The sequence below is a fragment of the Falco rusticolus genome, chromosome 4 (genome assembly GCF_015220075.1).
Source record: "Falco rusticolus isolate bFalRus1 chromosome 4, bFalRus1.pri, whole genome shotgun sequence".
NCBI classification, from domain to species: domain Eukaryota; kingdom Metazoa; phylum Chordata; class Aves; order Falconiformes; family Falconidae; genus Falco; species Falco rusticolus.
In genome coordinates, this window is record NC_051190.1 from 53,751,528 (window position 1) to 53,775,466 (window position 23,939).

Sequence of the window (23,939 nt, forward strand, 5' to 3'; positions counted from 1 at the left end):
GAATTTTAAATACATTTAAAAAAAAAAAAAAAAGTGTCACTGAAAGAAAATCCTTCTCTTTGACTTCAAGTTGACTGTCTGCTTTGCACCTTGCTGCTTAACCTACCCACGGCAGATCTGGGCTGGTGTGCTCTGGCATCCCTTTCTAATGTGTTCCTATGGTGATTCATTCATCCCAGGCTCACTAACTTGTTTGTTTTTGAAGAAAAACAAAGCTCAGCATTTTTGGAAGGTGTTGCATTTTCACATGGGCGTGCAGATTCAGGACATATAACGAGACAGGCAATAACAGGGGAAGGAGTCAGCTATGCAAGCGGACATAAGCAAAACGGTAAAGACAAACACCTGGCGTGGTTACAGCCGGGCCACGGGAACCTCTCCAGTTTGCCTTGGATCTCATGCAGAGCTTTGGGCAAGTCGTTTAATTGCCTTGTTTGGTAACACCCACCTTGCAGGAAAAAGCTAAATATTCTGAGGCTCTCAAACGGAAGATTGCTTTAAAACACAGAGGAGCATTTGGATCTATTAGCACCACATTTTACTGAAGAAATAGAGCAGAGGAATTTGTCCCCTGACTTTTTTGAAGTTCCCTGGTTAGGGTGATGATTAAAATATTTGTGTTGTTATTTTTATTCTGTTGGCATCGCCATTTTGGGGCTGGCCATGTGGTTTTCAGCACAAATTCAAGAGAGTACAATCTGCCTTTACAACATCTCAGTCCCTGCAGGAGTGGAGCCTTTTTTTTTTTTTTTTTTTTTTTTTTTTTTTGAGAGAGAGAGAAAGCAAAACACATTTCATTCACACAATTTAGGAAACTCCATTATGTCCACGAATTGCTCATTTTAAGATTAGCTTTAGCAGATTTGTGCATCCCCTGGTTGCAGATTGGCCTCTGAAGCGTAGCAGAAGAGGGTGAATGCAGAGCAGAGCTCCTGTGGTTTATGCCAGCAGCATGTACTGTGCAGGAAAAACAGGTTTATGCTTCTGGGAGTGAAGAAAGCAGACATAAAGTTTGTAATAAAGGCCATAAACCACCTTTTATCCATTCAGTGTGAGAAGAACTGACTTATCCTAAATGTTTCATCACTTGTAAGTCAATGATTTCATGTATTAACCAGAGAGGAGTCTAGTCTTATAGAAGCACTGGCTGATCCTAATGCTTACAGCTTTTAACCTGCTTACCAGGGGCTCCTGCTTTGTGAAGCTGTTTTCCTAAAATGCTATTGAACAAGTTGAAATGATAAATCTAGTGCTAAAACAGATGCAGAATATTTTCCCTCTTGGGGAAAAATTAAAAAAAAAAAAAAAAAAAAAAGAAACCCAAATTTTCTCATCCTACTTTCATGTGGTTCTATCCTTCGTATAGGATTGCTGAAATCCTCCCTCACACCTTGGATAGCACATATAAGATCGATCTGTCACGCACAAAACTGCAAGTCATCAGGACCCGTTTATGTCATTTACAGCTTCCTCATCCCAGGCCTGCTAAACTTTTGAATACTGAATCCCTTTGACATCTGCGACATAAAAATATTGTGTTTGATGTCATTTGGGAGGACTGCAAGAACAGACATTAATAAACATTTAAGAGACTTCCTCTTACAGACATTGGGAGATTTCATTAAATACATGTTTAAGTATCATCTAAATACAGTTGCTGTTAAAATAATTGTATAAAACATCTATGTTTAGGTGTATAATCAAATTAATTCCTATTTACATCAGAACTTACACTCTTCTGTTTATGGGTTAATCTCATGATACTACTTGATGAGGTTCTCTAAAAGTTATGTAAAAGTTGCACAATATTGATTTAAAGGGCTTAAAATTTCACTGAACGTTTCTAACCCGGGTGCAGTAAATTCTTCAAGCACTCAGTTCATCTTCCATCATTGTATAATTATCATTCCACCATTTTAAAAAGGGTTTGAATTATTTAAAAAAATATTAAGTAAGGGTAGGTAAACAGTTACGTTGTAATTGTGTTCATAGATAAACATTTGAAAATAATTTTGCCCTTTACTGACTCAGTAAGCTATAAACTCTAATTTCCAAGCAGACCTTGTTTAAACCCACCTAATTCTGCAGTAACTCCTTTGACTTTATTGGAAATTATTCCAGATTTTTACATGGATAAATGAGACAAGGCTCTGGAAAGAAAATATAGAACTCTAGGTCAGATATTAAGATCAACATTTGCACAAAATTCTTTTTCATTATGGTGGGTTTTGGTGTTTTAGCTGGTGGCAGAAGGAAGCCCTTGGAAGTGAAGTGGAAGGAAAATTAGGTTAAACTATTCCATCTAATATTGTAGGTGTATTTTTAATTTTCAGTCAGTGCAGGTTTTGGACACTGTTGAAAACATCAGCGCTAATCATAAGTTATTTAACAAATAATACAGACACTACGAGTTCCCTGGGCAAGGACTGTTTGTGATTTTATAGACATATTTTTAAGTTGCCGTTCACTTTCAATTCTACCAACTGAAAATTACCAGAGCTTATTTATTATAGGCTGGCTGGAAAACTGAAAACCAATTTCTGGACAAATTACTTTGAGATTAAATTAAGGGTTTTTTTAGAAACTTTACTAGTTTATTAAATAAGAAATGGGGCTTGGTGTTGTTTTTTCTAGATCTCAAATAGGTTCAGCAGTTCAGAACGTGTTCCAAACAGTCTGGTTCAAACTGTGTCTTAATTTTATTCCAGCAGATAGGATGGAAACTTCTATTAGCTCTTCAAATGGTATCTTCCTTATTTTTAAAAATGTCAATTCTAAGAAATATTTGCAAAATAATTAAATCATTACTTTTCTTTTGATCTTGATATACATCAATAGTTTCTTGTTTGTTAGGGGACAAGGGTGAGGAAAAATTGCAAATTATAGCAAAAAGAAGATGGAGCAGGCTTAGATGTATTACAGGGCTCTCTTGGGTTTCCTGGGGTTCTTTTTTTGATGTACCTGATGATAACGATTGTAGTTTTCATTGTTATCAGCTGGGATTTTGCCTCTAATCCACAAAAGCTTGGACATTGTTCAGTGTTTGGGGAGACTCTTTGTTTAGTAAGTGAAATCAAAATTTAAAGACGTTCAGCTCTCCAGGATTTTCCAGGTCAAGGCATTTTCATGTTTCTCACACCATCACTACCTTATAGAAAAAAAAACCCAAACAACCAAACAGAAACAAGAACAACAACAAAATAAAAAAAAGGACCTTGTTTTCTGGCTTTGACCTGCTAAACAAAAATGTCACAATCTCATGGTAGAATAAACAGATTTTGCAATAATGTTCTCCACAAAATATTTAATTTCTAAGCTAAACCTTTCACTGTTCAGAGAGCACTCTGAATTCTCCTTCTTGGTCAGAAACACTAAAGGTGACTCTGGAAATAACCACAGAAAGCATGGATGGGATGGTACAGTTGTTTTTTTCATTCATTCCAGTTTATTTTTATTAACTGAGCAAAGTTAATTTAATCATTTCAGCTTTTGCCTTTCTTTAACCCCATGCTGTTCATACTGTTTTCTTTGTAGTCACTGAACAAGAGACTAAAGTGCCCAAGAAAACCATCATCATGTAAGTGCTGATTTTTTTTTTTAAATAACATTTGTGTTTTGCCTTGCTGCCTATGCATGATCCAATAACAAGCTTGTGTTTATTGGCCATGCAAGTGTGTTCATTCCCATCCCACCAGATCTCATGGCATTCTGGGCTATGCAAAGTGACCACCTGAAAAAAGATCTTACTATCCCTTTCAAAAAATAGCAACAATGGTGTTAGACACAGCCTGGGTCAGTTTGTTTATTAGATTACATGTGAAAAAAAATTCCATGGAAGACTGCCAGAATTGTGCAAGAGTTCAAGAAGGTAGTCTTGAGTCTCAATGTTGACAAGAAACCAGCTTTGAAAAAATGTACAAACTTAACAAGTATCTCATAGTTTATGATGATTTCTTCTGGCTTTCTATTTTAAATTCATCAGGAAAGCCTCTTATGATGAAGTAGAAGGAAGATGCATATTTTTATCCCGTTCTGTCTCACTATGAATTTTTGTCCCAGTAATGACTTGGTCTGTTTGGATACTTTGAGCCTGGTTTATATTGGGTTCCTATAACATATAAAGATTAATTGCAGCAAAAAGCAGTACTTTGTCAGTCATGTGTACACCAGAAGCTCATCAGCCATTAAAATCTTAATGTGTCTTTTCCTTTTTTAAGTAACAAAACCAAATACATAACCAAATTGTTCCATGTGCTGGAAGGGGGACATTGTCCTTCTGTGGTAGGCCTTCAGAGCACCTCCAAGCTGTTCAAATCATGTCCTAATGGTAGTAGGTGACAACACAATGGATATTTTGGGGCAGTGTGTTCCCTCAAGGGTTGTCCTGTTGCTCTAATCAGTCCTTGACTTGGACATGATGCCAAAGTTGACTTCTTTTACTTGGGTGAGGAGAACGTGTGAAATGACAACTAAAATATGGTTAAGTGTTGCTTACCTTTTATCTCTTTTATTATTTTCTTTGGTGACTATTCCTTATGACCCATGCATTTAGCACATGCGGAGCATAAGAAGACATGTCCCCCCTCCTAGCAGCTTCCACCTTGAATAGGCAGTGAGCAGACAGGAGAGGCAGGAAGGGGTTCTGCTGTGCCCCTCTCTCTTGCACATCAGTTCAGTTAACCTCTCCAGTCCTTAGACCGTTTACCCTCCAAAGACCAGAAGACGAAGGTGTTTCTGCCTGCACCATCTCAAGGACCAAGGATTCAGATACCAGTGGGATGGCTAAACAGAGAAATATTTTTTGGTACCACATTCAAAAACATCCTGAGAAAGTCATGACCAGGAAGGAATCACTCAGTCAGACTACATCTAAAGCTTAGTAAATCTCATCTATCTACATCTCTGCAAATCACCTGGAGAGATGCTTTTATTTTACATCTCTCCTCAGTCAGCTGGTAGTCCTTTTCCCTTCATGATTTCAGATCACAAGCAGCAGCATTAATACTGGTTGATTAAATAATATTAAACTAATGCAAAATACCATCAGTTATGCTGATTTCTGAATTTCTGACATGTAAATTCCAAAGACTGTTGCTTTGGACAACTCAAGAAGTGATTCCCAAATTAAGGGCTGCAGCCCCAAAGGAGGTCGGTACATTTATGAGTGGGATCTCAGAACAACAGAAATCCCCCTCCTTTTGCTAGTGGAGGCAGTCATGAACTCATTAGAGTGGACTTCAGCTGGAATTAAGCCAGTGATGGGGTAAAGTTTGGGAACGACTATCTAAGGGCACACTCCAGCTCTCCTTAATTTGCAGCAAGCTGAGGAAAGAAGTAGCTTGGAAACAACTAGCAGAAAATAACAGATAATTTAGAGATGGGATTGAACAGTGTCAATATATGCAAATCCCAGACCAAAACCACATTTTAACCTTGCAATGTAGAGCAAAGTCGAGTGAAAGCCCACAGGGATTTGTTCTTGTCTTTATCTAGAATGATTTCATTTAGTGTAATTTAGAAAGGCACCATGGCCGTTATGAAAGGTTCACATAAGCCTTAAAGCTCTATAGCAAAACTATAGACAATTTGGGGGAAAAGGGGGGGGGGGGGGGGGGCAGTAGGAGACAGGGTGCTCTGAAAGAAAAGAAATCTCACTGTAGCTGATCCCATCCTGAACTTCGCTGCATCCTCTAAGGGGAGAGATTGATGTGGAAAGAAATCTGATCTCCATAGCAGAACGCAATATACCAGTCTCTAAAAATAAGACGAGTAAATGACAAAGGCCACAATATACCTAAAAGGATTAGTTTTCCACGATGGTTAGACAAATGCAACAGGAGAAACTGCCTCTCCTTTCACAAGGACTCCTTCCCCCCTTCACCGTATCTCAGTGCAAAAGCCAGAGCAGAGACGGCTGGAGAGCGGAGCTGGTGACTTCCAGCCCTGTGTGGCTGTGACTAGGAGCTGGCGAGGAGAAAGAAATGAAAAAGCTATCATCTTGATCCATAACCCCAGTCCAGGCCACTGTCTTTACCCTTCAGTTAATTCTTTTTTTTTTTTTTTTTATCCCATTGTTTGGAGGTAGGGACAGAATCTCAACTCTTGTTTGATCCAGTTTCATCTGTAGCTCATTTAAACTTGATGCTTGTCCTGGCATGTGAGCAGAGAAGATTGTTTTGACACAAGCTGCGTATTTATACGGGGATGCTGAAAAGTCCCAACTGCTTTCGATATGTCCAAAAAATCTAAAGTAAGGCCAGCAGAAACATGCTGAGAAATTATAATCGTGCATCCCAGATTGGTTTGGTGCTCCCCTGTCAATTGGTGGTAGCAGGATCAGGCTGTGTCTGCAAGAATGATATTGTGAAAAGCAAAAATAAGTACATTTTGGGGTAGATGACTTGTGCAGGAAATGTTCTAACTTTCTTTTCCTGGTCTCCAGATGTTTAATGCCCTTTTAACGTAACTGTTCTGCATGTAAAAATGCGTATCTCTGATCTCAATAGAGTCTTCAATAAAAAAGAGATATGTTACAATTATTAAAAAAGAGGAACCTACTGACCCTACTGTAATAAAGGGCATTTTGCCACTGAGTTTGATGAAGCCAGGATTTTAGCCAAGGATACCCAGGAAAAGGTTAAACTCCTTGAGTGTTAAAATCTTTGGGTGAAACTGCTATATGGGTCTAAAGTAGCAGAGTAGGTGGTCAACACAAGCCCGTGAAATATAGCAGCATCCAGAAGAACATTTCTCAGTGAACATACCTCTGTGGTCTTGCGCTCAAGGAGGTTAATGGAGCTAGGGCCCACCTGGGGGAAGGGGAACAGAGGGCTTCCCTGGCTCAGAAAGTAGGGGGTGATGGGCATGTGGGTGTGTGCGTTGCGTGTGTATCCCTTCCGAAATGACACGCTTCACCAAAAGCTGGCGTTCTCACAAAACTAACCCCACTGTAGCGCCTTGACCGACATTGGCATGTGCTGATGGAGTGTGGCTCCCCGAAAAGTCTCGTCTTCCTGCCAACTCCCAACCCTTTCTGTCATCAGAGAGGAAACAATAACCACTGTGGTGAAGAACCCAAGACAAAGGGGAAGGGTTTCTCCAGCACGTTCTTCTTCAGGCCACTCGCCTTCCCGCTCCCCCAGAGCAGAGCCAGCTCCAGAGCCAGTGTATGTCTCAAAGATCAGGCAGCCTGTCCACAGACACGAGCAGGAGGTGACACCAAAGTCTGCTGTTCCCGTGCTTTTTGTCACAGAACCAGAGGACAGGCAAGGAGCAGCAGCCAGAGATGTCCTCTTAGAGACCAAGGTGGAAGAGAAAAAGCCAAAATGGGTTGAAGTGGAGGAAATAATTGAATTCAAGGTGAAAAAAAACGCCAAAACCTGCAAGGAAAAGAGGCTCTTCCCCAGCAAAACAAGAAAAAGATGACTCGGGGGTGTTAACATTCACATTTCCCAGCTCGAGGCCTAGGCGTTCCCCAGAAGATGATCCAAACACTAACAACTCCAACAATAAATTGGTAGAACAGTCCAAATCTTTGCCTAATGACAGTCTCTCTGAAGCTGATATCCAGCCCCTGGTGTACATCACTGAGCAGGAAGGAGCTCAAGTCAGCAACGAAGACAGAAGCTCCCCGACTGGGTCCGAACAACTAGAAAATCATTTATTTATGGATTATGGAACCGAGGAAAAAAGCTTCCCACAGGAAACAAGTGCTCACTATGAGTCAGACGTGGCTTCCCCGCTGCTTGCCTGTGGGGGTGAGCCTTTGGTCTTCAGTTTTGAGACAGCTGGTGCAGACCAGCAGGAGCTTCTGTTCTCACTAGCGAGTCCAGAGGTTAAGGAAGAGGTAGATGAATCAAATGTATCTTGGCCTGTGGAAGAGGGGGTACCTGAAGCAATGCAAGATGCTCTTCCAGAAGAGCATGATGTCGTGATAGTTGACGAACCAGAGGAACTACAGACCGACGACCTTAGCACCCGGGATCGCAAAATCTTAACCCACAATGGCAAAGTATTAACTCTGGAGGATCTTGAAGATTATGTTCCTGAAGAAGGGGAGACCTATGGGTGTGATGATCAGAACCATACAGCAGAGAAACCCTGCGAGATCTCTGTGCTCCAGACAGAGATTAACGAGCCAACAATTGGGAAGCCGGTGCTGCTGAATCTGGTGAGGCCTGTTGTGTCCCAGCCCAGGCAAACATTTTTCAGCCAGTTTGAGGAGCATGTTCCTGCAAGCATGTTCATGTCAGCGTCTAGGATAACCGGTGTGCAGTCTGTGGGACCTTCAAACATCTCTTTCCACGTGAGCGATGCCTGCATGGCAGTGACGCCTGGAATGCATGCAGCAACAGCGGCAGCTTCTCCTGGTCCCTCCTTCACAGTAAAACCATCTTTCTGCACCGAAGTCCAGCTCTCAGCAGACAACGGACAGTCAAGCTTTAAAACTGAAGTTTCCACAAGAACCCTCAACTATGGGACTGTCGGCGAGCCTGTTACCTTGCACATCAGCACAGAAGACCTCTCCCAAAGCTGAGCAGATGCAAGCATAATTTTCAACACAAAAGAAAGCAGCATTTTAGAAAAAAAAAAACCAACTAATTACAATTGTTGTAGGTGAGGGGAATTGGTGATGAAGATCACAAGGTAACATGTACAAGGGAATACCTTTGAGGAAAATATATTTAAATACGATATGTTGAGCTTTTCCAGTCTTAAAGGGAACACGTCTGTCAGAAAAGTTTGAAATTTTAAAAGCTTTGATCAAGGTGAACATATATCATTCCATAGTGGAGTAGTGTTGGTAGATTTAGGAAAAGCCTGATTCTCCTGCCTATGACAGAAATATGAATGAATAAGTGCATTTTTGCCCATGAACTTAAAAATTACTGCAAGTGCCCATTTGTACATTACAGTGTGGCAAGAAGTTGAAAGTATCTAAGCTTTTCAGCATCCTTCAGCAGCCCAGGACAGGAGGACTATTTCCAGCTAAAGCGACCTCCTGTCACTGTATGTGCCTGAAAGTCATGAAGCATCACACTGCTTTGACTCTGCTATACACTCTGGACACCAATTAGCTCTCAAAATTTCTTCATAAACCTTTCAACATGCACAGTCTGGTTCCATTTTAAACTTCTGCCACAGAATGAAACATACAGAAATTATTGCCTTTACTAGGGATGCAAAGGCCTGCTCAGACCCTTTGGTTGAAATCTGAATTTGACTATTGAGAATCACACTGACTTGAGGAGGCAAGAGTTTCATTGTTCTCTTCTGCTTTAAGTTAAAAAGACCATCTTTTTTAAATGACTGCTATTTTCAAGTCCACTTCCTAGTTGTCTAAAGATACAGGTTTTATTAATCTGTTTTCTAGTGCAGTGGATTTATAAACCATATCTTTTAAAATATAGATTTACTTAACGTGCACCAAAAGATTAAGGTGCTGCACAAAATGACTTCTGCATCTATAATCAAACACTAACACATACAAAGAACCACAGATGTGGTCTTTGTCAATAAGTATTACTGGAAGAACATTTGGTCTCCTGTACGTGCCAGTGTTGAAACATTACTCTGAATAGATTGATGTGTGATGTCTCCTGTATGTGCTAACAGGAATTCACTGCAGAGCTACAGCAAAGTAGCAGGAGCACAAAGACAGTTTAAAAAAAAAAACAAACAACCAAACATAAAGAAAAGAGGTCTTTACCATAAGTGCCTGGTTGAAAAATACATCTGTTGAAAATGTATTGGGCTGCTTGGAAGCACTGCCCGTTGCAATTGCATCATGTTACTGTAGACATGTATGTTGAGCTGTCTTGTAGAGGTGCTACCTTCTGTGGAGTTTCTCTGGAGCTTTACAGGGGGAGCGCTGATCAAGGGGAAGGCTAAGATGCGCTGAGCATGGCCCACTTCTGTTGGCTTCACCAAAAATCAATGTTTGCACAGACCTTCAACAGGTTGCTCAGCCCTGGAAAGAATTGAGCTCATAGGCTGAAATATTGGTCCCAGTTGAAGTCAGCTGGAGTTTGTCATTGATCTCAGTAGGACCAAGCACTGGCCCTTGGCAGAGATACGGGGTGAAAAGTCCCGACACCTCGTCCTGGCTGAGTTGTGTATAAGTGTTGCAATAGAAAATGTTTTCATTTAGGTGGTGCAGGGAAACGAGAAATGCTCAGACGCAGCTGAATTTCTAACTAGCATGAAGAGAAAGAACAGAGTGAGTTTCTGCCTTGGAAATGTGCGTGTGATGTTGTCTCAGTGTTTCCCAGTGAGGTAATACTGTGGAGCTTGTTCTGGAGCCCCCCCGACAATATTGCCGCAGGGACTGGATTCACAAAAGGTGCTGGCACAGAAGAGTAGATTTTTCCTTCTGTGGTTGCACCTTGATCATGTGCTCCCTAAAACGAATGTATTGATTTCAGAGCCTTTTACTTTCGGTATCCAAACAGGATGTTATGTGTAATATCATGTGCCCTACCCTCAGAATATAGGATGCTTTTCCAGTGATTACATGTGGTAAAATAAATCAAGCCTCTTTTATGTTACTCTCCCATTTTTTATAACATCTCCTTGCTTTATACTGTTTGTTTTATAATTAAGTGATAGGAAGGATATACATTAGTGCCTTTTTCATATATTGCACTGTACGTTGGAAAGTAGCAGACATGCCACAAGGAAATACTTTCAAAACTAAAATTATTTCTTTTCCATTGGGTCTGATTCTGATCTCAGTTATTCCAGTATCAATCTAGAGTAACTCCACAGAAGGAAGGTAATTTGATTCACATTTGCAAAGATACTACTGAGAAGAGAATTCGCCCTATGGTAGTCTTCAAAAATATAATATTAATCCAAAAGATAATAAAGTGGGGGAAAAAAAAAAAGTGGAGGTTTCCTCCTGTTGTAGTTGATGCTCAGGTTTTTCTAAAGGAGCTAAAAGGTTGCAGTTCAGATGGTTGTAGAAAAAATAACTATACTTTGATTCATTAACTCAAAGCAATTAACATCTGTTTACATTTTCTTTTGCAATTTAAGTAAAAGAGAATCAATTGAAAGGAATTTTTAAAATTCTATGCAGGACTGTTCAAAAAGTGAAAGGTTCATGACAAGTCAATTACATATACTTTCAAAATATTTTCCTAGAGGTTAAAAATTATGCTTGTGATTACACTATGTAGATAACTAATGAGACGTGTGGGGGTTTATTTCTTGTAGGTGAAAACATACAGCTGTATTAAAAATTTTAATACAAAGAATGTTTTACTAAAATTCCTGCAGATAAATGGGTATTAATAAAGTGGAAACTTCAGTTTGCTTGAGGTACAAAAAGAAAAAAACATACCAGAAATAGTCAAATGCAAGAGATACTGTTAGATGCTGAGTTTATATCAATAAATGTCTTGCATCAGCTGTCACTGAACTCACTGGGTTTCTGTGTTCTTCTCTGTTAACGGCACTTGATGGTCCATCAGCTCCAATTGACTTCAGCAGGAGCCGGGTTGCAACCCAAGAAGATTAATGCAGTTGGGCTCTGACTCCTTTTTTTTGTGGACGGTTTCAGAGGTGTTGAAGTGGCAGAGCCTGTTTTTAGGGATACCTACAACTCAGATCTGTGAGTCGATAATTTTGAACAATGCTCATCCTCTTTGGTCCTTCTCTGAGGCTGAATTAGGTCTTCAAAATATGTGTCAGTTTGGTGTTCTTGATTATTGGCTGAAGGAGATGTGGGGTGGGAAGGTTTGCGGCTGAGGTATTAGAACTGGGAAACAGGCTGTCCATCACTGCGATGATGACGTACCTCAGCTAATATTAAAGTTCCTCGGGTCAGCAGGATCATAGTGTGTAACAACCCTGAACAGGGAGGAAAGGGGTGGTATTAGCAGCATGGGGGAGACTTGTCATACATCACCTGTGTGCATGTACCTGTGAATATATTTTCTCTTTGAGAGATACTAAGAATGGTTCATGCCTTTCCAAACAGTTCACTCGTTAGCAGCTGTCCAACTCATAGGACAGCACCAATTGACCGCAATCACAACAGGAACACCAGAGAATCAGTTTATCTAGGAAAACATTTAAAGATCTTCCACCCGGCACAGTGCTGATGAACACTGAGGGGCAGTCTGGGACATGGTGTGAGCAAAACTTGCTTTTTCTATCAACAAACCCAAAACTGAAATATTTCATAACCAGTATGGTTATGGTGAGGACACTGAAAACAAAAATCAAGTGAGATGTCTTCACAGGGGGCTGATCCAAACATGGCCTTCAGCTTTACCTGCTGAGGTCTGCCATGGGGACGTAGCTCCATAAGGCCAGGAAAGGGGTCGAATCCAAACAGCTGGACGTGCTCCTGTGCCAATGGCTTTGAACTAGTCAGAACCGTTTGTGTGCAAGTGCTCTTACTATCTGCTTGAACCACATGTCATTTCACGTTTGCACTCTTGCTTGGCAAGCAATCACATCATGAACATGATGAATTGTCTTAATCTGACATGCATTTTGTCTGGCTTTATGGTTACTGGAGCGTTTCCTTAGGTATCGGGTGCCCCTTTGTGGCACCTCGTCAAGATTTGTGGAAGGTATATTGGGCAGGAGATTGGATGAGATGAACTCCTGAGGTCCTATGATCCCATCCTAGCCTAGCTGCTTCTACCAGCGCTGACCAGGGATGAAACCACAGTATTTGTCTCCTGGGTGGCCATTCCACAAAGGCATATGTTTGAAAATCCATTTTTCTGTTTGCAAAGGCTTTTGTTTTCTCTGTCTTCAGAAGCATGAGTTTCTTGAAGCAGAAGCTATATCTTCATTTGTTTAATGCTTCCCTATACACTGTGCATTACTAGACCAGGTGATTTTGCTTCTAGGTTATCTTCCAAAGGCATAGGCCAGTACAAATTTGAAAGCCTCAGGTACCTTCTAGCGCAAAGCCCAGCAAAAATATTGAGATATTGCAAAGCAGGACAAATATGTTATTTTAGAGCAAGGAGTAGCTTCTCTGCCATTCTCTCAAAGCTCATGAAGCTGAACATCTCTCCCTTCTTTCCCCTGCCCTTCTCCAGAGTCACCGATGAGGCTAGTGCCTGCTCACTCCTCCTCCTCCCCTGGGAGAATAACCTCCTCCTTGCACGCAGGGTCTGTGCCAGTGCAATGGGGTCACCATTGGCTTCATGTCATTGATCTTAACGAAGGTGTTTTTGACAGAGCAGCCAACGTAGGGTTGAGCTGGGAGATGGATCCTTTGTTCCACTGTCTGGGGAGAGGCCATGTGTGTGCAGTGTGGCGCAGTGTCCTCAGCCTGGTGAGATACGTCTTTCTGAAGCGTGTTGTGCGAACCTTATTATGTTAAGTCTTAGCTATGTTCCTTCTTCTGGAATAACGCACTGTTGCATCAGCTGTCTGCTCTCGGAGGGGAAAATGGTAGAATTGCAAATATTTCCATGGGTTGGATGCTGCTATTTTCTTTTTACCCTGAAGAGAGAAAAGCTGTTGTTCTTGTCTGTAGGATTGACTTCCCCAAAGTCAGAGATGGAGACCACTGTCCAGGCCTCACTTCAGCGTGCTGATAAGGAGATCAAGACAGCTCTAAAGAAACTGGTGGACTCAGCGTCACTGCTGGTGACTCTTCCCCCAGGCATGCGAGGAGGAGCCGGTGGCCTTGGCCTCCCTGGGTCCGTTCCTTCAGACCCAGCAGCCGGGCCCTCTGTGCTGGTCCAGGAAGCCGGTACCCAAACCCAGGCAGCGGGAGGGCATGGTACGTTTGGTGTGGGTCTAGAAAAGGTCCCATGGGAGTCAAGAGGGAAACAAGTATCGAGCACACCACTAATGATGTTTTTTCCCCTTATTTTTCTGATTCACTGTGTTTTGAGCAGTGGAAGATTAAGAGAGGGCATTCAGGCCCAAAGAACATGGGGCTGTGGGTCGGGGTTAGGTCGGACACAAGTTTGGGGCAGACCTTTCTGGAAACAGGAGGTGTTTGAAAACTGTCTGAAGTAGAGTTTGGTTCATCACCTGCCCAAAATGGATGGATAGAGGATTTTTTTTCCACCTCTGGGCTTTTGACCTTAGACTTAGACTTGCTTCGGGTTTTTTTTTGGGGGGGGAGAAGGGTGGGTGGGATCCCTTTACATTTTTTAGAAACCATTTGTTTTTTGATTTGGTGGGATGGGTAAGGGAGGTGGCTTTACTTCTATTGTTTGCCATAAACAAGCTGAAAATGCATTGAACACCCCTGTATCAACTGTCAGAGACTTTCTGGGATGTTGAGTGCATCCAGTTCACCTGCATTTCACTGGCCCTGAAGCCTTGACAGACTCCTTAGCAGTTTCTGTGTGATTAGAATCAATGCGTGTGACTGTGTCTTGCCAGGAGAATGAGTCTTTCGTCTTTGCATTGTTTGTAAAAGAAACATGAAAAAGCAGAAAACCTTCCACTCTTCCTTCTCCTTCTGCCATACCAACTTGTCTGAGCTGTCGCTGTGTCAAGTCAAAGTAACTGTCCTCCACTAGTGTTAACTTAAAAGGACAATGTCAAGGAGCCTTCAGCCCTCAAACTCCAGGTGCTGTTTGAAAAAAAAAATATATTCTTGTCCATCCACAAGGATGGAAACATTTCATGGAATCAGACCCAAACTAACTGCATAAAAAAATGACAGGGTTTTAAAACCTTTTTTTCCTTTTTAGTAGGACATCATCTGGGAAAATAATCCTCCGGTGAAGCAGGATGACTTAAAAATCATAAGTAAAATGTTATAACTACAATGATAATACAACAGGGAATGAGATGGTTTTGCAGTCCTTTCGTGTGAGAAAATGAAACGTGTTATTAATATGGGGAATTATTTTAAGAAGATGGAGACTTGACAGCTGTCCCTATAAGCACATGATTTGAATAAAAAGAAGGCAAATATTTTGATAGTGCTGACAACAGGAAAGCACAATCCCACCTGCCTGGAGTCTCTGACCCTGCCAATAATGCCTTGAATAACCATGTTTTCCATCCCAATGAGCTGTCTGATGTGATTTCTAGAAAATGTTGCTTCTTTCCAAACCCAGCCAGCACCAAACATCCCCAGAGTGCTCCCCAAAAGGTCCTTCCTGCTGGGGAGAAGGTCCTCTTGATTTAACCTTTTCTTCTCAGATGCAAAAGGAGATGATGTACTTTATGCTATGGGGTGAATCCAGTGGTCAATATCAAAAGACAGTCTGTAATTTTGGAATGGAACATCAAACCATTTTTTTAAGATATATTTGGTAAAATAATCATAATTTAGCGGCAGATAATAATGGTTTAGTGGTGGACTTTGTAGTGTTAGGTTAACAGTTGGACTTGATGGTCCTAAAAGTCTTTTCCAACCCAAATAATTCTGTGATTTCATCGTAGCCAAGAGCTGTAACTCACACTTAAATAATGTCCTATAAAGGATGTACTGAATTCATGCTATCCTTCCATCATCCAATTTCTTCCTGTCCCTACTGACTGCCTTTCCTATTTTGGTCTGTGTGTGTTTCCGTACAGAAAAGTTAGTTTTGCCCAGTCAGCGATGTGCCGCTGGTCAGTCTCTCTGATGTTATCCAAGCCCTTTGCTTCATGTGGTCTTCTTAAAAGGGTCAAATTCTTCTCTTAGCTTCAGTGGTTGCACTCAGCTGAGGTCAGAGGGACTAGGTTCTGACACAAGGCAGACTAGAGAAGGCTCCAAAGGTTTGCTCTGGCTTTCAGGTGTGTTGTCACAGGTGATGTGTCTAACTTGCCCTATTTCTGCTGCCAGACAAAGCCCAAAGGCAGATTCCCCCTGAAGAACCAAGTGTGCCAAAGCCCAGCCCCAGTCCTGGCCATGAAGGGGCAGCTGCTGGAGATGAAAGCGTGCAGGAACACACTGTTCCTATTACCAGGTAAATACCCATCGCAATATACAGAATCCCAAGTGTGGCAGACTTTGCTGCAAGAAAAGCAACTCCTCCGTGGTGGAGGAAGCAGTTGGCGACTTGAACTAATTCTTGTAGGCTTGTTAGTATTTATAGAATCCTGTTTACACACGCATTGTGCAAGGTTAGGAAGGGTTGGAGAGAAATTAGTTCCCCCAGAACAAAATTCTTCTTGTATTAACATTAAGTAAATAATTATTTGTCTGGTGGTTAAACACACAGGTCAGTGGCAGGGTGTAATCCTCTTTCTCTCTACTATGTGACTATGTAATGATCTTTTCTCTTGGGCTTCCTGAAAGAACATCACCAGCCACAGGGGCAGGAGACTGGTACAGAAGAGAAGGAGATGTGGTCTGGGATGTACACAGTGAAGTTTATATTGAGACCACAGAAAGAACTTGTGTGTATAAGACTGAGGAGAAGACCCCAAAGACCCCAACAAGTAAGAATGAACCTTGTTTCCCTTTCCCACATCCCATGATTGCCATTGTCTTATCTTTTGGTAATAACCGTATTTTTAAATAGTTCATTTCTTGAGCAGCAACTGCTTATTGAACAAAAAGTAACAGATAAGCAAGAAGACAAGAAGGCTGAAAGTAATGTCAGTATAAGAAATCTGAATATATTCCTGTGGTATCTCTTGATTTGACATTAAGCTAATGTTATATCCTAAATGGCCAGTCCTATACATCCCATTTGAGTAACTCAACTTACATCAGCACACTATGAATAAATTTATGGTATTGTGCATGCAGCAAACCCTTGTGTCTCACCAGGTCCTCCCTATATGCAAGTGACAATAGAGGATGTGCAGGTGAATTCTGGGGAGCGTGCCAAATTTCAGGCAGTCATTGAAGGAACCCCTCAGCCTACTGTTTTGTGGTTTAAGGTAAGTGCAGGCTTGTCTCTGGCTGAAGGGAGGACTGCAGTGCCGTACTTCTGGGGGGTTTTTCTTTTGCTTTTTCATCCCACACCCCTTACACTGATTCTGGGTCATATCTGTAGGCTTTGTTGAACCATCCACAGTTCTCGCTGGAACCACCAACCATGCATCTCGCCCTGTGTTGTCTTCAGTGTTACTGTGGCTCCTTTTGCAGAGAGGGCAAGCAAGATGGTTTTGGGGCCAAGATGGGCCGGAGGGGAGCCTGGGTCCTTCCTGAGAGCCACCAAGATGTATGCTGTAGTTTTGGGGTCAGGGGTGGGATTAAGAGTGGTTTATTCCAATTGTCAGTGTGACTTCTAGGCTTTGTTGTCTTTTCTGCAGCGAACTGGTAAAATGTGTGTGACTAAGGACAAATATCCCATAGAAAGGAAGGAGAAATAATTTATTATTCCTCAGAATATTGTCATGCCCCTGAACTATGACAGTGTTCTACAGTGATTATCTGTAACTCTTCTGTCTAAGTATTTTGTGCGCACAAGTTTTACTCCTTTTTTTTTTTTTTTCTTATGGGAAGTGCAAGGATGAGCTACTCAGACAAATATAAGAACCATAAAAAACAAGCAAAAATGCAAAGAACCCCTCCCACGCACACACACATGTGCACGTGTGCACACCTGAACACCTCAAAAAGAATAAGAACAAGGCAAGAATACAATACATCCTGCTCATATTCTTGCAATCTCTGGCATTTGCAACTCAGGGCTACCACAAGCTAGCTGAACTGATACCTACTTACGAACCCACGGTGAAGCTCTCCGCGTGCTTATCTAGCCTCCTCTTGCCCCCGTGCAAACATCTTGCGCGTACAATGGGGTTTGCCAGTGACTCCGGCCCGATGACAGTATGCTGCCTGAGGTGCCACCCCTTTGGGGCTGTTCTGCACGTATTTACCACGAGCTTCATGTGTTGGCTCTTACATCTTCTGCAAGGAGAAGTTAATCCCTGCCCACTCAGTGGCTATTTATAATTCTTACAGCTCTGCCATGTTGCATTGCTAGAGCCCCCACTCCAGGCTGAAGAGCCCCAACTTGCTCTGTCAATCCTCACCTGGAAGCTGTTACAGAAAGAGCGTTGCTGCAACAGCACCACCCCCTGGGCAAACCCAGGGTTTATAAGATGATGCTTTCTGTCTTACTCTTCATTTCTTCCCTAAGAATTTCTAACATCTGGTACTTTTTGACTGCCACCAGGCACTGAGCTGGTGCTGCTATGGAGTGATCTACTGTAAGTCGAAGATTTGCTCTGGTGTAATAAGGAACAGCTCAGAGGCTGATATTTCATGGGGGGGAATAGGGCCGCATCACTTTACATTTATTGTATTATATATGTTTATCTGGCATTTTGCTGCCCAGACAGGTGGCCTCATAAGGTACTTTTGCCAGTCTTCATTATCTGCTCTCTGTTTCACACACAGTCCCTCCTGTCCCTTTTTTTAATCGTATTTCTGAATATATTAAACAGCACAAGTGCCAGCACAAGCTGGAGACCAGGCAGGAGCAAGGTGCTCCCTGAGCTGACCGCTCAGGCATGGTCTGCTGGGAGACCTGAAGAATAAACCACACAGCCCTGGTGATCCTGCCCAGGCCTGTATTCCCACAATGCGTTATGATATAAAAATGTTACTGGGTGGCGTGGAAGCAGAGAAGCAGTTAGATATGGGGGACTGCTTCAGCCAGCATTTTGTTCATGAGACTTTGCTAGCCTAAACAGTGTGTTGTAGCTCTGCTCCTCTAGCTTGTTTCTTGAAGAGAGGAAACATCTGTTTCCATCTTGTTTTTTCCTGCGCCAAAATGTCATTTCATTCTTTCAGGGCACTTCATTGCTGACGGACAGCGACAGGGTCCATCAAGGGAAGGAAGGAACAACGTATTTCTTAGTCGTGGACGATGCTGTCTCAGAAGATGGTGGTGTTTATACCTGCGTTGCCAAAAATGCAGGAGGGGAGGTTTTGTGCAAAGCAGAGCTTATTGTACATGAAGGTAATGTCGTTCTTTCAGCTGCAGGAGTTGCTTCCATAGCCATTGCAATGTGTATTCTGCTGCAGTCGTCTTCTGGTGCCCACATGGTATCTGCTCTGTATTCGTGTGTAGCATTTGTGTATTACCAGTACAGCAGGATCCAGTGTAAGAGCAAGTGATCTAATGACCTACTATATATACACAAATGAGATAATTTTTTTCTGTACTTCAGACTACTACACAAACATACAATGCCACAGAAATAAGTGAGGCCATGTCTCTGGTGCTGTTCTGCTCTTGAGCTTGGCTCTTCTGATTTATGTCAGGTGAAGATGCAGCCCCAAAGTTCATATTGATGGGTTCTGTCACTGAACAGCTCCACTGAATTCTGTACAGACATTTAGAGCCCTGTAATTATTCCTGCCTTGTCCTGTAATAACTTTGCACACTATTAGCAAAGCACTGTTGTGTGATTATTAACACTGATCTTTTCCTTCATTTCCAAAGCTAAGAAAGACCAAGCAGCAAAGAAAGTGGCCACCAGGAGAAAGCTCCATTCCCTTTATGAGGTTAAGCAGGAGATTGGAAGGTAAATGAATTTTCCAGCTTTATAGCAGCACTCCAGATAATAACTGACTGCCCATCTGAGTCGCTGAGCCTGTGTAACCAGAGGCAGGGGTGGGCTCAACTGTGGAAGAGTCTGAAAAGGTGAAAGTACTGGTAGAAGTAGGAGGTCACCCCATTGCAGATGTGCTGGAAAAACTTTCCAGAGGTTTCTGACAGAGGATGGAGGTGTCCATACAGCCCATAGGTCCAGGTAGCGCCCACCAGAAAAACCACCAGCTAGAGGCTGGCAGGATAGGTGCCAGGCATGGCTCCTGGGCAGTGTCAGCATCCCAAGCCCATCGCGATGTATGCCCAGGCACCGTGTCTGACCACGGATGGGATCCAAGAGCTTCTCAGCCTTCAGCACGAGGCTGTCATCACCTGAAAGGGCTTTTCCCTTGATGTGCGCTTGTTGGTGTTGTGGAGACAGCCAGGAGAGGGCAACAGCACCTCACACACGGGAGAATGAGCTTTTCCTGTCGGAGACCTCAAGCCTTGAGTAGCAGGAGCTGGCAAAGGCTGGGACGTGGAATAGTCTGTACCTGCTGTGCAAGGGAGCTTGGAATCAAGTCTGACCAGGGCTCTTCCTTTCTTTTGTACACAGGGGTTGCTTCAGCTTTGTGAAACGAGTTGTGCACAAAGGGAACAGAGTGTCTTGTGCTGCCAAGTTCATACCTCTGCGAAGCAAAACGAAGGCTCGAGCGCATCAAGAGAGGGATATTCTTGCCTCTCTGTCCCATGACAGAATTACCAGGCTCCTGGATCAGTTTGAAACACGGAAAACACTGATTTTGATTCTGGAGTTGTATCCTTGTCTATGCTGCTTGCCTGGGAAGTATTAGGTAGAGGTCATTTATTAAATAACTAAGCAATTAACCAGTTTTAGAGTTTGCCTGAGATAAAAGGACATGCACAACCTTTCTCTGTGCTGCAGGGTGGCACAGCTGTGTGAGCTCTTCACTGAAGTACTATGTTTCTGCTGGTTTAGGAAAAATCATGGTACTTGTATATACAAGTATGAATGAGTTGTCAAGCACCAAAATGCTTTTATGAAATATTTGGAAGTTAAGGACTCCGTTTCCATGAGATCCAGTCTGAGTGAGCACCAGGAAAGTGCAGTGCAGAGCAGAAAAGCCCATAGCCAACACGTAGGTTTTAGTACAAATGATACCGTGCTCCTGCTTGTAGGGAGCACAGGTTTAGAGCAGCCAATTCTGCAGGAAGGATGCTGCTGCAATAGAGACTTTAACAAATTGCATACACATCACATTGCCTGAGATCACCCTGTGAATTCTGCTGTTAGCTGGATAGCAGTGGTTACAAAGTAAAAATAAGCTTTGACCTGTAGTTCAGTTTTCCCTTAATGCCCTTGTCAGATGCTCCAGTGAAGAGCTCCTTGACCGTTTATTCAAGAAGAGTGTTGTCACTGAAGCAGAGGTAATCTTTCTTTCTCATTTGAAAGTCCAGAGCTGGTGGGTACCACCAGAGTATCTTCCAGCTGCATTTTCCTTTTTGAATATGAGGAACGTTTTTCAACCAGTGATAACCAGTCAAAACAGAAACAGGTTTTAAATTGTGCTCCCATCAGCTTTCATTACTAAGTTGAGTTTCTTTGGGGAATAACTGGAACCAGCTAGTGGTGTTGATCACCAGCACTGCATCCAGCCTAATGCAGATTATATTCACTCTATTACCGTAATTTCTTTGCTGTTACCTGGCGCTTCTGTGTCTCCACTTGCTTAATAACATTTTATCCTCTCACAACTGTACTTCTATCCCCTCCCTTTCAGTCTCCAAATCAAGGGCTGAAATTATGGTTTCTAAGGGCTTTTTTGAATCCTTGGTGCTCAAAGTTCAAGATGTTTCACATTTCCCATCTAGCAGCCGGGTGTCCTGTCCCATATTTATTGGTAAAATCGATTTTTCTTAGAAACACTCAGAGGGAAGCATCATAAAATGATAGAATGGTTTGGGTTGGAAGGGACCTTTAAAGATCAAATGTCAACTAACACTATAAAATGCCAAAGGCAGAGAACTTCCAAAGCTGAAGCTAACTGTAAATCTTCACTCTTTATTCAGTCATAGTCAGATTTGATTAACATATGGTCAAGAAAATAGGTTTACTGTACAGTTTCTAAATGTATTTGTGTTTTAAATGTGTTTGCCTGATTTATACCAAGCCAGAATGGAGTTTGAGTTAGATAACTTAGTTGATGCAGTTCATCAAACTTGAGGATTTAGATATCTTTTTTTTGCATGTTTGTAGGGTTGTTATTTTTAAAGGGCTTTTTGACCTATAGAAGGCTCCAGCAAGGCAATGTGGTCACACATTCCACAGGGTAATGTTTGGCTCACATCTTATTTCAACTGCAAGACTAATATAAGAAGTTCAGTCTAGTTTTAAAAGTATTTCTAGTTCATACTCTTCCTCTCTCATATATTACAAATGCTGGTGGAATCAGGGACCCTCTTATTTACTATTAATGTTTAATAACTGTTTAATAATTGATGTAATTTTTAGGTCAAATTGTATATCAAGCAAATCTTGGAAGGAATCAGATATCTTCATGACAACAACATCCTTCATTTGGACATTAAGGTAATGCGCAATGGCAGGTCTAGCTTATCAAAGCCTCCTGTTGGTCAGGGAATGAGCATTCTCTATTCAAATCATTCTTACTTACAACTGAAAATAGTGCCTGCTTTCAAGAAAAGTTTCTCCCTTGTATTTCATTTGCTAGCCGCTGAATATCCTCATGGTTTATCCTGAAAGGGAAGACCTTAAGCTCTGTGACTTTGGATTTGCTCAGAAGATCACACCGTACGAGCCTCAGTTCAGCAAATACGGGTCTCCAGAGTTTGTTGCCCCAGAAATTGTTTCTCAGTCACCAGTGTCAAAAGCAACTGATATCTGGTAACCTGCCATCTTTCTAAAAAGCATTTGCCCTAGACAGCCTGCATTTCCATTTATTTGTTAGTAAGTAAATGGAGTATTGATAACAGCACAGGAAACTGAAAGTGAACACTGAGAATGCAAAGCCCATTAGGGCTCTTTAAAGCTCCTTCTATCTATTTTGTTCAACTACAGTTGAACTCTGACAGCTAATTAATGCAAAGGAGCATCTTAGCGAGGATTATCTTTATTAGAGGGAGGATTAGGGACGATGATCCTAAGGGGCTTTCTAGAAAAGGTAAACAAACTTTAAAAAAGTATTTTGGGTCTTCTCCTCTTTCTGTGCTTTAAAAATGGAGGATTACTTGAGAACAATTTTAAAAGATTTTGAAGGGAAAATAATTGGAGGGTGAACACAATAGGTTTGGGGATTTATTTACCTTGGAAAGGTGAGGAGAATAAGGTGATCCTACTGTGCCAGGGTGTCTAGTGGCAGGAAGAGGGGCTGTGTGCTTGAGAAATGGAGAAACAGTGATGAACACCTGACATTCATGTCCCCTCTTTCCTCAGGGCCGTTGGAGTCATCACATATTTAAGGTAAATAAATTTTGGAAAGACTCATTTAATATCCATTTGTCAGTCAGAGCCCTCCAGTACCTTCAAGTGAGGGATCTGAGTGAAACATTGAGCCCTTCTATAACGAGGGCAAGTTCTTTTGTGGTTTTCTCCTTTCCTTGCTCTTTCCTGGTTGCTCAGAGCTTTGGTCATTATGCCTGCTTGAAGACCTGACAGCTGTCCTCCTTGCAGTTAGCAATGAGAGCGGTGGATGAGCTTCAGTCTTCCCCTTACCTGGTTTAGCCAACACCCTGCTGTAGCTGTGCAAAATCAAACCCTTAATTCCTTATCTGTGAAACAAAGTGTGAAAATAATTCAGTTAAGTGCCACGTAATGCTGGGGTGAAAGATGCTCTGTTAGTGGATGCACTGCTCATAAGCATTGCAAGTCCCACGCACGGAGTCCCTCAAGCATTTTAAAGCCCCATGTTAAGTGTTTATGTTTCTGTCATTTGAACAGCAAATAAAAGTCTAAACTCTGTCTCCTTTTATTTTATGGTGTTCAATAAATAAGCCTAACGTGCAAGTCTCCATTCGCTGGGGAGAACGACAGAGGAACTCTTCTAAATATCCAAAATGGGGAAATTTCATGGACCATTCCTGATTTTGTTCACTTGAGTGAAGATGCAAAGGACTTTATGAAAAGGATCCTGCAGCAGCACCGCGAGTGAGTGCCCTTCTGTGCTTCCTACAGCCAGTGTGAAAAGATGCTGGCATCTCAGCAGGCAGATCTCAGCTCATCAGAGCTGCAGGTGTTTTGAAAAGTAGAAAGCTGAGTGAGATGTGGTGCTTTATGCCCTAATTCTGCTCTGTTATTCCCCATTACCCAAAACGCAACTTGGCAATTTGCCGAATGGACCTGTTTCTGGTGTGTTTATGTCCTTACTCCCTGATTCTGCCAGGCAGACGAGTTTCTGAAATGATGTAGAGAAGTGGGAAGAACAAGGATTGATATAGAGGGAGTTATGCAAGAATTAAATAATATTAACCATATTTATT

The 23,939-nt window shown here is 42.0% G+C and overlaps 1 protein-coding gene across 1 annotated transcript in view; it reads left to right on the forward strand.

Moving 5' to 3' along the window:
- The window catches only part of OBSCN (obscurin, cytoskeletal calmodulin and titin-interacting RhoGEF), a 185,675-nt gene that overhangs the window by 143,604 nt on the left and 18,132 nt on the right, over positions 1-23,939 (forward strand). Inside the window, exons 92-103 of the mRNA XM_037382736.1 lie at positions 13,508-13,756; positions 15,770-15,893; positions 16,226-16,368; positions 16,703-16,815; positions 18,680-18,848; positions 19,335-19,416; positions 20,038-20,238; positions 20,810-20,870; positions 21,955-22,032; positions 22,175-22,347; positions 22,897-22,923; positions 23,455-23,607. Of these exons, the coding sequence (XP_037238633.1) occupies positions 13,508-13,756; positions 15,770-15,893; positions 16,226-16,368; positions 16,703-16,815; positions 18,680-18,848; positions 19,335-19,416; positions 20,038-20,238; positions 20,810-20,870; positions 21,955-22,032; positions 22,175-22,347; positions 22,897-22,923; positions 23,455-23,607 (1,573 nt within the window). The remainder of the gene's footprint in view (positions 1-13,507; positions 13,757-15,769; positions 15,894-16,225; positions 16,369-16,702; positions 16,816-18,679; positions 18,849-19,334; positions 19,417-20,037; positions 20,239-20,809; positions 20,871-21,954; positions 22,033-22,174; positions 22,348-22,896; positions 22,924-23,454; positions 23,608-23,939) is intronic.